General features: G+C 41.9%; 1 protein-coding gene across 9 annotated transcripts in view; it reads left to right on the top strand.

Annotated features, from left to right (window-relative positions):
* LTBP1 (latent transforming growth factor beta binding protein 1) overlaps positions 1–13165 on the top strand; it is a 391256-nt gene that overhangs the window by 336039 nt on the left and 42052 nt on the right. For 5 of the 9 annotated variants that reach the window (XM_057309361.1, XM_048222571.2, XM_026478724.4 and 2 more), the window contains one exon: positions 12097–12240. In XM_057309361.1, coding sequence (XP_057165344.1) covers positions 12097–12240 — 144 coding nt within the window. Of the gene's footprint in view, positions 1–8608; positions 8735–12096; positions 12241–13165 lie in introns of all 9 variants that reach the window. The other 4 variants (XM_057309360.1, XM_026478731.4, XM_026478717.4 and 1 more) reach the window with 1 other exon arrangement.

The raw sequence follows: 13165 nt of genomic DNA, 5'->3' as shown, positions 1-13165 counted from the left end.
CTCTGCTGGGAGCCTGATTCTTCCTCTCCTACTCCCCCTGCTTGTGTTCCCTCTCTCTCTGGCTGTCTCTCTCTGTCAAATAAATAAATAAAATCTTAATAAAAAAAAAAAAAGACTGAGTCCCATGCTTTTGGACTGAGATGCTGTTTGTATTTTTAGGGTGGTATTCATTAGGATGTCTTTAACTATGGGAGGTGAATATATGTTGTCCACATAATGATTGATTAAAATCAGGGCAAAATTTTGGTTTACTTTCTCTGGAACTTCTAGCTGTTTCTAGAAATCAAATGGGAGCCAGCTCTGGGTAATTTTTGAAGAATAAGTAAATCTTTTTTGAAGTAGTGGGTTTCAAAACTAGGCAGAAAATAATCTCTCATTGGCTAGCCATGTTTTCTAGAATTTATGTACTAGAAAGTTGGATTTGAAGTGTAATTTGCTACCTCTGTCATTTCTTGCTGCTTATTTTAGGCTACTAGCTTTCAGAACATACTCGTGATCATCAGGGTCCCCAGGTTTTCTCCCCCCTGCCCTTCTCTGTCAGGCAATGGCGTGGCAGTCAAACCCCGCACAAGGACGTAGTTTTGCTATTTTCTGGCACATCCCCATTTCCCAGAACAAAGTTATTTTCCATAACACATAAGGCCCATATTCTTCAGCCTTGTTGATGTTGCCAGACCTCAGTGGACCTTTTTCTTTTAAAGACTCTTTCCATATCCTATTGTATTGTCTGGACTATCTCCAAATCCAGTTTTTAATTTCCTATTGGCTAAATTTTATTTTTTTTCTTTAGGCCTTGCACTCCTCTTCCGTTTAATCCTGGCTTCTCTCCTCTGCTGTGAGAGAGACCTTAATCTCTTTTGGGCCAGCCGCCATGCCATTTTAAAATTCCTTTGGGCAGCTATGCAGCTGGTTTAACATTGTTCAATCCCACTTCTTGGCTGGGATTTACTGTCTCCTGGTCAACTTCCGTTCCTTTCAGTAAGAAGTATGAGGGGTACATTTCCCCTGAAGCAGGAACCCTACATCCCTTCCAGTGTAAGCCCCCCCCCCCCACCACACTTTTTTGGCTTTATTTTCCTAAGATTCTGGCACCAAATATTTAACCAGTTGCAGTTGGTCAGGAAGCCCTGGGCTGAAATAGTGGGTCATTCCTTTTTATGAAGAAATTCAGAGAGCACTAGTGCTAGACATGGTCCTGGGATTTTCCATGACTGCAACACCCTTGGTGCTCAATGGGCCTTTCTTGCAAGAGTCTCCCAGAAATATAGCCTCTTCGGGACATACAGTACCTTGGGTATTTAGGTTTCAAGTATGCTACTACTTGATGTTCAAGCCTTGTTTAATGCCAATCATACTGACTGTAAGTCAGTAGGAGGTAAGTCGAAAAGTGGGTGTCCTGACTTACATCTTTGTAGTGAAAACACGCCCATATACTTGTTGGACTCATAGACATTTGTTTCTGCTCGTCCTCTTGCACTGGTCTTTTAGAACCATCGCTGCGGTTGGAGGCAAGACATTGGGATGGGTAGAGCCACAAACTTAGATTCAGAAGGTTGTTCCTTCACTGGGCTCTTTTCCTTTGCCAGCTCTGATGGGGTAACCTTGAGGCAAGTTACTTTGCCTCTCTAGCCCTCAGCTTTCTGGTTCTTAAAATGAAGGGGTTGAACTGGATAATCTTCAAAGTCCCCTCAAGTTGAGATGAACCCTATCATTCATATAAAAATGTTTTGATGACAGGAAGGCTTTTTCTTCTCAACCATGCAGCTGTGGAGATTTTCCTGTGAATGATCCATTACCAAAAATGGGACTCAGTTTCTGTCATCCACCTCACTAGAGTGTGCTGGCAGCGGCAGGAGGCTCATTAGCGAGATTTTGCTTCCAACAGGTAGTTATGTCCTACTCAGAATAAGGAAAAAGAAAATCAACAACACAAAGGTAGGACATGTTAAGAAAGAAAAAGAAGCTCTTTTTTCTTAGTTCAGAACAAGAAGCTGAAGGGTGTATCTGAGAGGAAGAAAACCAAATCATTTCATTGACAAAGTATATACAAATACTCCTTTCTCCTCATACCCATACTTTTTGGTATATAGTACAGAAAACCTAATGAAATTATTGGCATTTTATTAGGAATTTCATTGTTGAGGTCTTTGAACATAGTTGTAATTTTCTGACGAGTAAATAAGCCTTATCCCAAAACCCCAATCCCTTTTAGAAAATCACGCTTCTTTTCCATACTTTCACCTTAATTTATAGTTCACTTTACCTGAGTGAGAAGGCAACGCCAAGTATCTGGCCTTATACCTTTATTTGAGAGTTTGAGGAATGTGGTTGGAGTTCTGCTCTTAGATGTAAAGTCCCTGATAATAATTAGTAGGTTTTGAAAAACTTTGGTCTGTGGAGAAAATGTACCAAGTAAAAAGCATACAGGCAAGGAAAATAGATCTACCAAATGGGTCAAAAGCTAAGACCTTCAAAATGTGGGCCTGTGTAATCATTGATAGCATTGCTACTTTAAAAATGAGCCACTGGACCCTCGGCTCTTTGGGCAACTAATCTTTGATAAAGCAGGAAAAAACATCCAGTGGAAAAAAGACAGCTACATGCAAAAGAATGAAACTTGACCACTCTCTCACACCATACACAAAGATAAACTCCAAATGGATGAAAGACCTTGATGGGAGACAGGAATCCATCAAAATCCTAGAGGAGAACATAGGCAGCAACCTCTTTGACATCAGCCACAGCAACTTTTTTCATGACACATCTCCAAAGGCAAGAGAAACAAAAGAAAAAATGAACTTGTGGGACTTCATCAAGATACAAAGCTTCTGCACAGCCAAGGAAACAGTCAAAAAAACTAAGAGGCAGCCCACGGAATGGGAGAATATATTTGCAAATGATGCTACAGATAAAAGACTGATCCAAGATCTACAAAGAACTTCTCAAACTCAATACGCGAGAAACAAACAAACAAATCATAAAATGGGCAGAAGATATGAACAGACACTTTTCCAATGATGACATACAAATGGCTAACAGACACATGAAAAAATGTTCAAAATCATGAGCCATCAGGGAAATTCAAATCAAAACCACACTAAGATACCACCTTACATCAGTTAGAACGGCAAAAAATTGACAAGGCAAGAAACAACAATTGCTGGAGAGGATGTGGAGAAAGGGGATCCCTCCTACATTGTTGGTGGGAATGCAGGTTGGTACAGCCACTCTGGAAAACAGTATGGAGGTCCCTTAAAAAGTTAAAAATTGAGCGACCCTATGATCCAGCCGTTGCACTACTGGTTATTTACCCCAAAGATACAGACGTAGTGAAGAGAAGGGCCATATGCACCCCAATGTTCATAGCAGCATTGTCCACAATAGCTAAATCGTGGAATGAACCGAGATGACCTTCAACAGATGACTGGATTAAGAAGTTGTGGTCCGGGGCGCCTGGGTGGCACAGCGGTTAAGCGTCTGCCTTCGGCTCAGGGCGTGATCCTGGCGTTGTGGGATCGAGCCCTGCATCAGGCTCCTCTGCTATGAGCCTGCTTCTTCCTCTCCCACTCCCCCTGCTTGTGTTCCCTCTCTCGCTGGCTGTCTCTGTCTCTGTCAAATAAATAAATAAAATCTTAAAAAAAAAAAAAAGAAGTTGTGGTCCATATATACAATGGAATATTACTCAGCTATCAATAAGAACAGTTTCTCAACATTTGCTGCAACATGGACAGCACTGGAGGAGATAATGCTAAGTGAAATGAGTCAAGCAGAGAAAGACAATTTTATGATTTCTCTCATCTATGGAACATAAGAACTAGGAAGATCGGTAGGGGAAGAAAGGGATAAAGAAAGGGGGGATAATCAGAAGGGGGAAGGAAGCATGAGAGACTATGGACTCTGAGAAACAAACTGAGGGCTTCAGAGGGGAGGGGGGTGGGGGAATGGGATAGACTGGTGATGGGTAGTAAGGAGGGCACATATTGCATGGTGCACTGGGTGTTATACGCAACTAATGAATCATCGAACATTACATCAGAAACCAGGGATGTACTGTATGGTGACTAACATTAATAAAAAAACAGTTTAAAAAATGAGCCACTGGTGGTTCCAGTTATCCAGAATGATGCCCTATTTCGCTTTCTGATGGTTATATTAATCTTGTTATTAGAGAATTCATATCAGTGACCCACTATTCCTGGTCTGTGTAATTCTTCCTTTAATTTATGTCCATACCCATAATACATATATCTGCCTTGCTCTATAAAATATTAACAGCAAAAAACTTGCATGAGAAATCAGCAATCTTACACGAGCATAACTAATTCATCTGGGTTGCCAACTGAGAGATTTCTGGAAAGTCATTTCTTCGTCACTCATCTGGGAGACAGTATGGCTGGTGATAATGTCATGCATGGCTCTACCAGATGCCTAAGCAAAACTGGTTTTAGTAATCTAATAGAATGACCCCTTCATTAAACAAAGAAAAAGCCTGTCATATTAGCATCATTCAGAATGGAGTTTCATATTTAGAAATCACCTTCAACAAAACAAGGTGGCATTCACTTGTCCATTTAATGACACTTGTATCTTGGTAGGGCTTTTATTCTCACATAATAATAAATGTTCTTGCATTTAGTTTTATTTTTATAGAGTTGATCTTAATTATAGCAGGTCTCAGAACTTTATAGACAGGACTAACAGTGGAAAAATATCTCAGTACTCAGATCATCAAAGACAATTCTAATGAAATAATGTTGTTTTATACATGTCATTAGAGAAGTAAAAGGAATGTTGTCCCTTTGTTCAGCTGTTACCTTACCTCATTGTTGAAAACATGAAACTGCTGAGAGTTACAGTATATCATTTTCATGAAATATGAGTTGTTGAAGAGCTAGTCTCCAGCAGGCATTCCACGTTATTTTTTCCTATTCATTCAAATCCAAAATATTGCTCATCTAAACTTTCTGTGTTAATCACTGGTACATTAAGTCCGAGACTGCATGACGCCCAGTAATTCATAACCGTCTCAGGACTTGTTCACCTTAAGGTCAGTTTCTCAGTTCCTGAGCTGGTGGTCATTAACACGAAATCATCATCTTCTGTGACTTCACAGAATTAACGACAAGGAAAGCAAGAGATATTACTGTAAGAGTCTGGACTGAAAAGAAGCCAGATTTTCAGCACTGGTTTTTCTTCCTCCTTCTTTGCCGTCTCATTTTAGCAGGGAGCTAAGTTGCTGGTGAGATTCAGATGGAGGTTCTCCACCCCAAACAGTGGTCCTGAGGGGTACAGCAATGGCACAAAATACTCTGGGAGGAGAGAGGAGGGACCCTGAAGTCTGACACTTGGGAGGTGTCCCTTGGGCTGACTCCTGATGGGCCAGGAGGAGTTTCTGAGTAAAGCAAATAATGGAGATACTTTCTAGTGGAGGGAGGGAGTGGAGGGTTCCAAGTCAGTGAGAAATCAAAGACCATAGGGTTTTCAAGAACTCTGGTATACTGAGACGGCTGGGACATAAACTGGGAAGGAAATGTTGGCTAAGAACTCTGGCTGAATGTTTAGCCAGGAGCCTGAGGAGGAAGGGTACTCTGTGCTCTGCCAAGGAGAGTGGTTGGTGTCCTCCAGCCAAGAAGAGATACTGATTTTTCTGTACAAGGGAGTGTCACTGACAGGTTTGCAGTTGGTGGAGAATGGATTAGAGGGAGGGAGGCAAGACTGGGGATAAGGAGTGTGAGGAGCATGAGGAAGACAGATAAGAGGGTATGATAGGGGAGGGACAGGACAGAGAAGAGAGGGAAGCATGCCCTCAGATTTCTAGCTACAGTGACTGGTTGGAGTCTCTGATGAAGAGAATATAGGAGAAATGGAGGTGAGGTGAGGAGGAGGGTGATAGTAAGTTCATTTATTATGAGCCCGTCCCATAGTATCAGATAAATGGTTTTAAAGGCCAGAGGTCAACCTTTGAGAAAGACTGGGATATCATCAGTATGTAATTGGTAATTTGAAGCATTTCTGAGTTTCTTTCCAGCCTTTAAATCTTGTGGCTCAGTGAATAATCTCTTAGACAAATACCCATTTCCATAAGTCTAAAATTAGTAGTGGCCTGTGTTAAGTGATTTGACGATCCTATGTAGTTACTGCTCTCATGGTTGTGATCAGTAAATAAATTGTAGCCTTATGCTGACATTGGAAATCCATCAGAACAGATTTACTGCATGTCATCTTTGTGTTCGATGTTGCAGGGGACAGTTTTTCTGATGTGAAATAATGTCATTGAGTTTTTGGTTCAAGTTGAGGTAGGAGAGGCAAAAAAGGACAGAAATAAGAGAGATTTGTCAGTAAGCTCAGGAAGTGTGGTTTAGGAAGAATACAGTGAATTTGGTTTCATGCTTGATAAGTTTGAGATTAGAGCAGAAGATGAAATGGAAATGATTAAGAATAAGAAGGATCCTGGCTGGACATGAAGCTTTGGGGTTCATTCCGAGGACTGTGGTAATTGAAGTCGAGATTGTCTGGAAAGGGTGGGACAGGGCAGCACTGAGGAAGCAGCAGGTCCCAGGGAGGCCCGAGCCCTGGCAGAGCCCATCTTCAGGCTGCAAAAGGATGAGGGCCGGCCAACATGGTTTAAAGTTGAACAAGAATAATACTCCGTCGTGGGATGTGGAAAGAGAGAGTTCAAGGAGGGAGTTGGCCCGTCTTGGAGGTCAAGGATGATGGTGGCTGACTGGAAAATGATCATCAAATTTACAAACAGGTCAGCCATTGGTGGCCTTTCTCAGAGGAGCTTCATGGAATAAAGAGTGAGAAAGTGAGTTTGTAGTCAAGAAGGAACAGGGGAAGAAATAATGCTAATACTAATGGTTGGTCCATATTGTAGGCTTCCCATGTCACATGCCAGGCAATGTTCAAGTACTTTATACATGTGATTTTGTTGAGTCCTCACAGTAGTTTTAGGAACATACCAATGTTACTAGTATAGTATGGTTACTAGTATTTTTTTTCACTGATGAGGTACGTGGGGGAACAAAGGCAATGCCTGTAGATAGTTCTTCTGAGACATTTTGCAACAGTAGAATGGATGGAAAAGCACAGTAGGTGACATAGTGAAGTGAATGCTTTTCCAAGAGATTTTAGCATGTTTGAAGTCAGTGAAGGGAAGAGTAACTGAGGAAGCTAGAGAAGGATGAGCAGGTAGGACTCGAGGGAGGAGAGACTGGGAGGGAAAAAGCCCGGCCTTGAAAGGAAAAGGGGCAGTTTTGTTTGAGTGGAGAAAAGTAAGAAAAGGGTGTAGTCACTCATAGTTTACAATTCAGAAGTGCAACAGTCTCTGAACTTATGCTTGATTATGTTGGAAAATTAGGAAGGGAATTGAGACAGCTACCAAATCATCAGTGTGTTCTTCTTTTTCTTCTGGAAAGATTCCTGACTCGACATCAAAAAATTTAGAAAGAGCAGGGCTGCCTGTCTGGCTCAAGAGCGTGTGACTCTTGATCCTTGGGGTCGTGAGTTTGACCCCCATGTTGGGTGTAGGGATTGCTTAAATAAATAAAACTTTTAAAAAAATTGAGGAAGAGGAAAGTTCCGTTTTATTAACTCCTCCAAACTAAATTCTGTCAAGGGCTACTTAACTTGCCATTTTTTGAAAATAATTTGTTATCTTCCCATGTATTTGGATGCAGTAATTGCATTTTCTTAATTGTTTCTCCAAAAACCTGTATTTGGGGAGCATGTAATCCAGAGGCAATGAGGACAGAATCTGACAGATGAAAGCGTGCAGTGTGGCAGGAGACCAGCAAAAGGGGAAGGGGAACAAAAAGGCGAAGTCACTTAGTCACTGTAAGGATAAAGAAGTATATCTAAAAGTCTGCTTGTAACTTCATAATCGAGACATCACTTTTATGAGAACATTTTTATTGGGAAAAAAAGGCATAGGACCACTATCATCAAGTTTATAGAGAACACAATGAATTTACCAGGCGGCCACTGGCTAACCAGTGAGAGCAGCACTGACATTTAGGACCTTGAGTGGCTATAACTTGGTGACAGGAAGTCTTCTCTTGTGAATAAGTCAGACTGGCTGGGTATGCTGCTGAACTCATCAGATTCTCTGTCTCCTCCCTCCTCCTCCTCCTCCTCCACCTCCCCCATCTCCTACTGTCCTCTCCCCCGGGAATGCTGTTGAGATTTGCCCAAGGTTATCTATAGGGTTGAGTGAGCCACCTTTGCAGAAAGAACTGTGAGCATTGACCGTGATCCAGAAAGGTGAAAATACTTCCATGGGTTTCCCCAGTAGGAGAAGATACTCTCCTTGGAAATAAAGGGTTGGAAGCAGGCAGAAAACACTGACTGTGGCGATTACAGCAGCTCTTTCTGTTCGAAAACATTTCCTGAGGAAAAGTAAATGTTTTCTCACAGTGCCCAGCGTTTGTCTATGAAGGCATTTTCATCAAAACATTTTATTTATATGTAAAATGTTTTAGAAGTTCATTCTGTGTAAACATGATCATCTCATGCTAATCAAGGTGTGTTGAGCACCTCTGTCTATCCATTAATATCTGGTGTTTGTCAGTCTGTGTTTTGTGTCTGATGTTAAATGTCTTTTTTGCAGATATTGATGAATGTGTAAACAACACTGTTTGTGACAGTCACGGGTTTTGTGACAATACGGCTGGCTCCTTCCGCTGCCTCTGTTATCAGGGCTTTCAGGCCCCACAGGATGGGCAAGGGTGTGTGGGTGAGTGTTTAGATTTCTTTCCACAGCATGTTTCACGTCCTCCCTATTGAAATGCAATCAGAGTTATCAAGAGCAGGAGAGATTGTAAGCAAGGTAATTTGGATAGAATTTCATCCTCATTCAATTTTTGGCACACAGTTTGGGGATATGCAGAAAGATGGCTTCTGAGATTATTCAGGACATTAAGAAATAGAGAAGAAGAACGTTGAATTTCATGTATATTAAAAAAGAACATCTGTTTAAACTCTGAGCTGTGGATACGGAGCCGTTCTGCAGCGTTCCTCCTGCACAGGAAATAGTCTGGTGTGTGGTGTGGCTTGTCTGTCTTCAAGATGTACCTCCTTAGGCAGTGCATTTAAGGAAAAGTGTTGGCAGGAGTTTCATTTTCCAGGAATGACACCCGTAAAATGATGCTTTGGATTGTGCAACTATATTTCTTCAGTCTGTCTGGGATTGACGGAGCTGGAAGGCATCTTGAATATCATCAGATGTCCTAGAACAGGGCCCAATGCATGCTCCTATAGACAACACATTTTATATTTCATTTTCTGATCAGCTGTGATTTCTTTAAATTAAATGCATTATGAAACATTTGCAATGAGAGTCATGAACTGGGAAAGAAGAAAGGTTATTAAATTCACAACATCCCAGATAACGAGGTTTTTTGTTTACTCTTACTCTGTTCATTTCATAGCAGACACCGTCTCAGGGGGAGTCCGTAACTTCTGAGTTTGAACATTTGCAATTCAAAGCATTAATTCATTTCCCGTCCAGATGAAACAGGGAAAGCAAAATCGATTTGGGGGTTTAGTGATGAAATCCCCCCCCCTTGAATAGTCACCACTTCTATACTAACATATATACTAACATATATACCAACTATAACATGTCATAGTTGCTGGTTCCAATTCCTGCTTTAGTCTCCTTTGCACTAAAATGCAGGCAATAAAAATTATCTAAATATTTTGATTAAACAGGTCATGTGACCTGGTCCCCTCTTCTCAGCCTCAGCACCTCCTTCACCTTGTACGCTCCAGGGACATAAAATTGCTTGCGGCTGCTCACAGAGCTGTGCAGTGATTTGGCTGTTGGTTGCTCCTTCTGCTGGAAGTATCTTCGCAGTCTCCCCTTGCCTGAGTAGGGATGCATCCCACTGCCTCCTGAGGACTGCCCCCGTGCTCCCAGGTGCTATCCCTGCTCCATCTTTCTCTCTCCAGCTCGGTGCTGATCCCTCCTCCTGCTTCCAGAATACCTTCAGTGGATTCAGTTATAGTACTTACAAACTTGGGGGTGTAGACGGCCTGCAGCTGCCTTCTCCGAGGCCTCAAGAGCCTGTGGTTGAGAACTTTGTCTCTCTGCCCTGGCTGGGACTCACGGTTTGCCTCTTGTAGGTGCACAGCAGATTTTAACTGTTACCTGTTGAGCTATCAGGTGTCCCGCCTGACTCCATATCAGCTCCTGAGCCCCTGATTGAGGTTCACTTCTAACCAGTCAGATGAGCACATCAGACCCATCTTGATACTCTGTTTCAGCCCACAAAACACCACCCTTAGAGGAAGGATATTTGTTATCATTTTACCAAACTCAACAGGTGTCCTTTCATCTGTTTATTCACTCTTTCAAAAATTTAAACTGAGCGCCTGCTATATGCACTTCATGCTGGGCGTTCTGTAGAATTTAAGAGTTGAATCAGGCCTGAGACCAAACTTTGGCCACGCTGTTTCCTCTACCTGGACCCTGCCTGCACCTGCCCCCCCAACCCCCTGCCAGCCCCCTGCCACCTCTGCTTCTTGTCACCTACTCATCCTTCAGGTGGAACTTGGCTCCAATATCATTTCCCTAACCCACCCCTTCCCTGAAGGTCCACTGTTCCATGCTTTCCTTGCACTTTTCATTCTTAGCACTTATGGCCTGTGAGGTCATCTGGCTGTTTTCCCTGGCTCGACGATAAGCTCTGTGAAGGCAGGAGTTGGGCCCACCTGCATCATCATTGTTTCCCCAGTGCCTGGCCCGCAGAAGTGAACTAGAAAGTACTTTTTGATTGAGTACATTCATTCTCATAGGAGAGATACCAAGAGTCATGTAAATAATACAAGTTAGAAAGTAGAAAGTTCCCTTTGACATTTACCAGATTGATAAATGTGAACTGGCAAATTTCTAAAGTCAGTTTTTCTGGTCTAAATTATGACTGTCTGGGTTGATTAAATATGCCAACTCTCTGCTTTCCTTCATGTTATAATACCTTTTCATAAGCAAAACCCAGCTCATTAAGTTTATATCTGTTTATATACAAAGTGAAACGGAAAACTGAGGTAATTATCCAAATAAGTCAAGATACATAAACTTTTTGTCCGATTAACTGGGGATAGCAGGTGAAAATAAGATTTTTTTCCCCTGAATGATTTGGATAATTGCTCAAATATTTAACTTTGTATAAACCATATCAGAGTGCACTCATAAGAGCTTATGTTTGTACATGTTTAATGCATAAAATACATGAGCATTTCAGATGTAAAGTTAAGTACTTTGCTGAACTGAGCATTCCTTAATAAAATTTCTTTGGACAAGACCCATGTATTGGGCAAGGTCAAACATTAGAATTAGCCCTTTTTAGGGCTATGTGCTTGCATAATATTGAATAAAATGTACTCATTAGTAGATTTCTGGGCTTTGTTTTAATTAAGTATAAAGTATAGATGAAAAACACTTAGCAAAATAGAAATGACACTGTGAAACGCCCACAGAATTTTTAAAGGCTCAGCCAGTGATAAGTTACTGGAATAGTTTGTTTCATGTGAATGATTAATGTAACCTGGTGAGTATTTACAGGAGTCTTTCCTTCATTTCCCAAAGGTATACACAGCCTCACTTCTGGTTGTTAAAGTATGGACGTTTTGGCTACTAAACTGTGTTTTCAGGTATATGAATAGGTTGAAAACAATTTTGTAATGAATGTAAGAAAGGTTATTGTTTCTGAAGTGCCAGGTTTTGCTAATTTTCCTTGAATGCAAAAGTGAGAGTGGACTGTCACGTGTTTTAAGGCCTCATTATGTCAAAAAGTCAAGGAAGAGAGAATTAAATGGTCAGGGTGTACACACGCTGCTTGCAGTACCATCCCAGGGCCCTCCCTAAAGTGGAATTGGAATGTGGAAACTTAAGTTTGTGTTTTCATGGTCCTTTTACACAAACAGAACTGTGCAGCCCAGCCTTGAGGAGGCCCTTCCCCAGAAAGTAGTAGAAGGGTTTGAGTGCTCACTGGGGACCATTTGTGACCAGCAGACACCACTAGCCCTGGTACAGCTGGTGAAACAGCTGTCAGGAGGGAGGCACGCATCTGACTTCATCTGTGTTCCCTTTTGCAGATGTGAACGAGTGTGAGCTGCTCAGTGGGGTGTGTGGTGAAGCCTTCTGTGAGAACGTGGAAGGATCATTCCTCTGTGTGTGTGCTGACGAAAACCAGGAGTACAGCCCCATGACCGGGCAGTGCCGCTCCCGGGCCTCGGGAGGTAAGTCACTGGGGCTCCTCTTGGGGACTTGTACCTGCACAGGTTCGAGCCACACACTCTGGGAGTGAGGTAAGGGATAATCAAGTGTCCTGGCACACTGCTGTCTCTGGAAGCTTCCATGCTCTTTCCGAGCCTGCCTTATCAGTGAATTAGGATGTGGTCAGCGATGACTCTTTGAGCTAGATGGCCTCCGTCGTGCTTTCCAACCCAGAGACTCCATGTGTAGGGTAAAGGATCCAAAATGATGAGAACATTCGCTGGGAATTGCTTACAACTCAGAGAGCCCTCAGCTCAGGGTTTAATATGGCATCATCTCATTAGGTTGCATAATCTTTCTTTCTTGGCCCTTGGAGAAACGTATCTTGACACTTCTCTAAATTAAAAGCAACATATAGGCCTCTCAGGATCTACAAAGACTTCCACTTGGAAGAGTTAAGGTGTTTTTTCAGAAATTGGCCCAGAGAGTGGCTGTGTTTGCATTCGTTTAAAATTTGATTTAGTCTGTGTCGTCATGGCACGAATTGAAATGGAGAGCTGATGGTTTTCCAGATAAATTAATCAACTTCCAGATCACTCTTTTAGTTTGTGCCACGTAGCTATAGCTTGGTTGTATTTTAAGGAAAGCAAAAGACCAAGTGGTCATTTGAGAGCCAAATAAAATGAAACATTGGCCATTTGACTTTCTTGCTCAATCTCGGTGATTGTATCCATGCTTCTAAGAGAGCTCTCACTACTTCTCAATAGGGTGCACTTATTCTGTGTGAAATAACCATCTTTGCAAGTAATAGGGAATAAAATGTAAAAATATTTTCCCCTACACATATTCTTCTTGATTATTAAATATAGAAAGGAGAAGGGTGCTGAATTACACAAGACGGTAATTCAGAAACATTGTCTGTGAAGGGGACGAGATGAAGTGTTTTTG

This window comes from Ursus arctos, unplaced genomic scaffold (assembly GCF_023065955.2).
Source record: "Ursus arctos isolate Adak ecotype North America unplaced genomic scaffold, UrsArc2.0 scaffold_8, whole genome shotgun sequence".
In the NCBI taxonomy this organism is placed as follows: Eukaryota; Metazoa; Chordata; class Mammalia; order Carnivora; family Ursidae; genus Ursus; species Ursus arctos.
The sequence above is the reverse complement of the archived record's forward strand: the minus strand, read 5'-3'. Positions and strand labels throughout refer to the sequence as shown.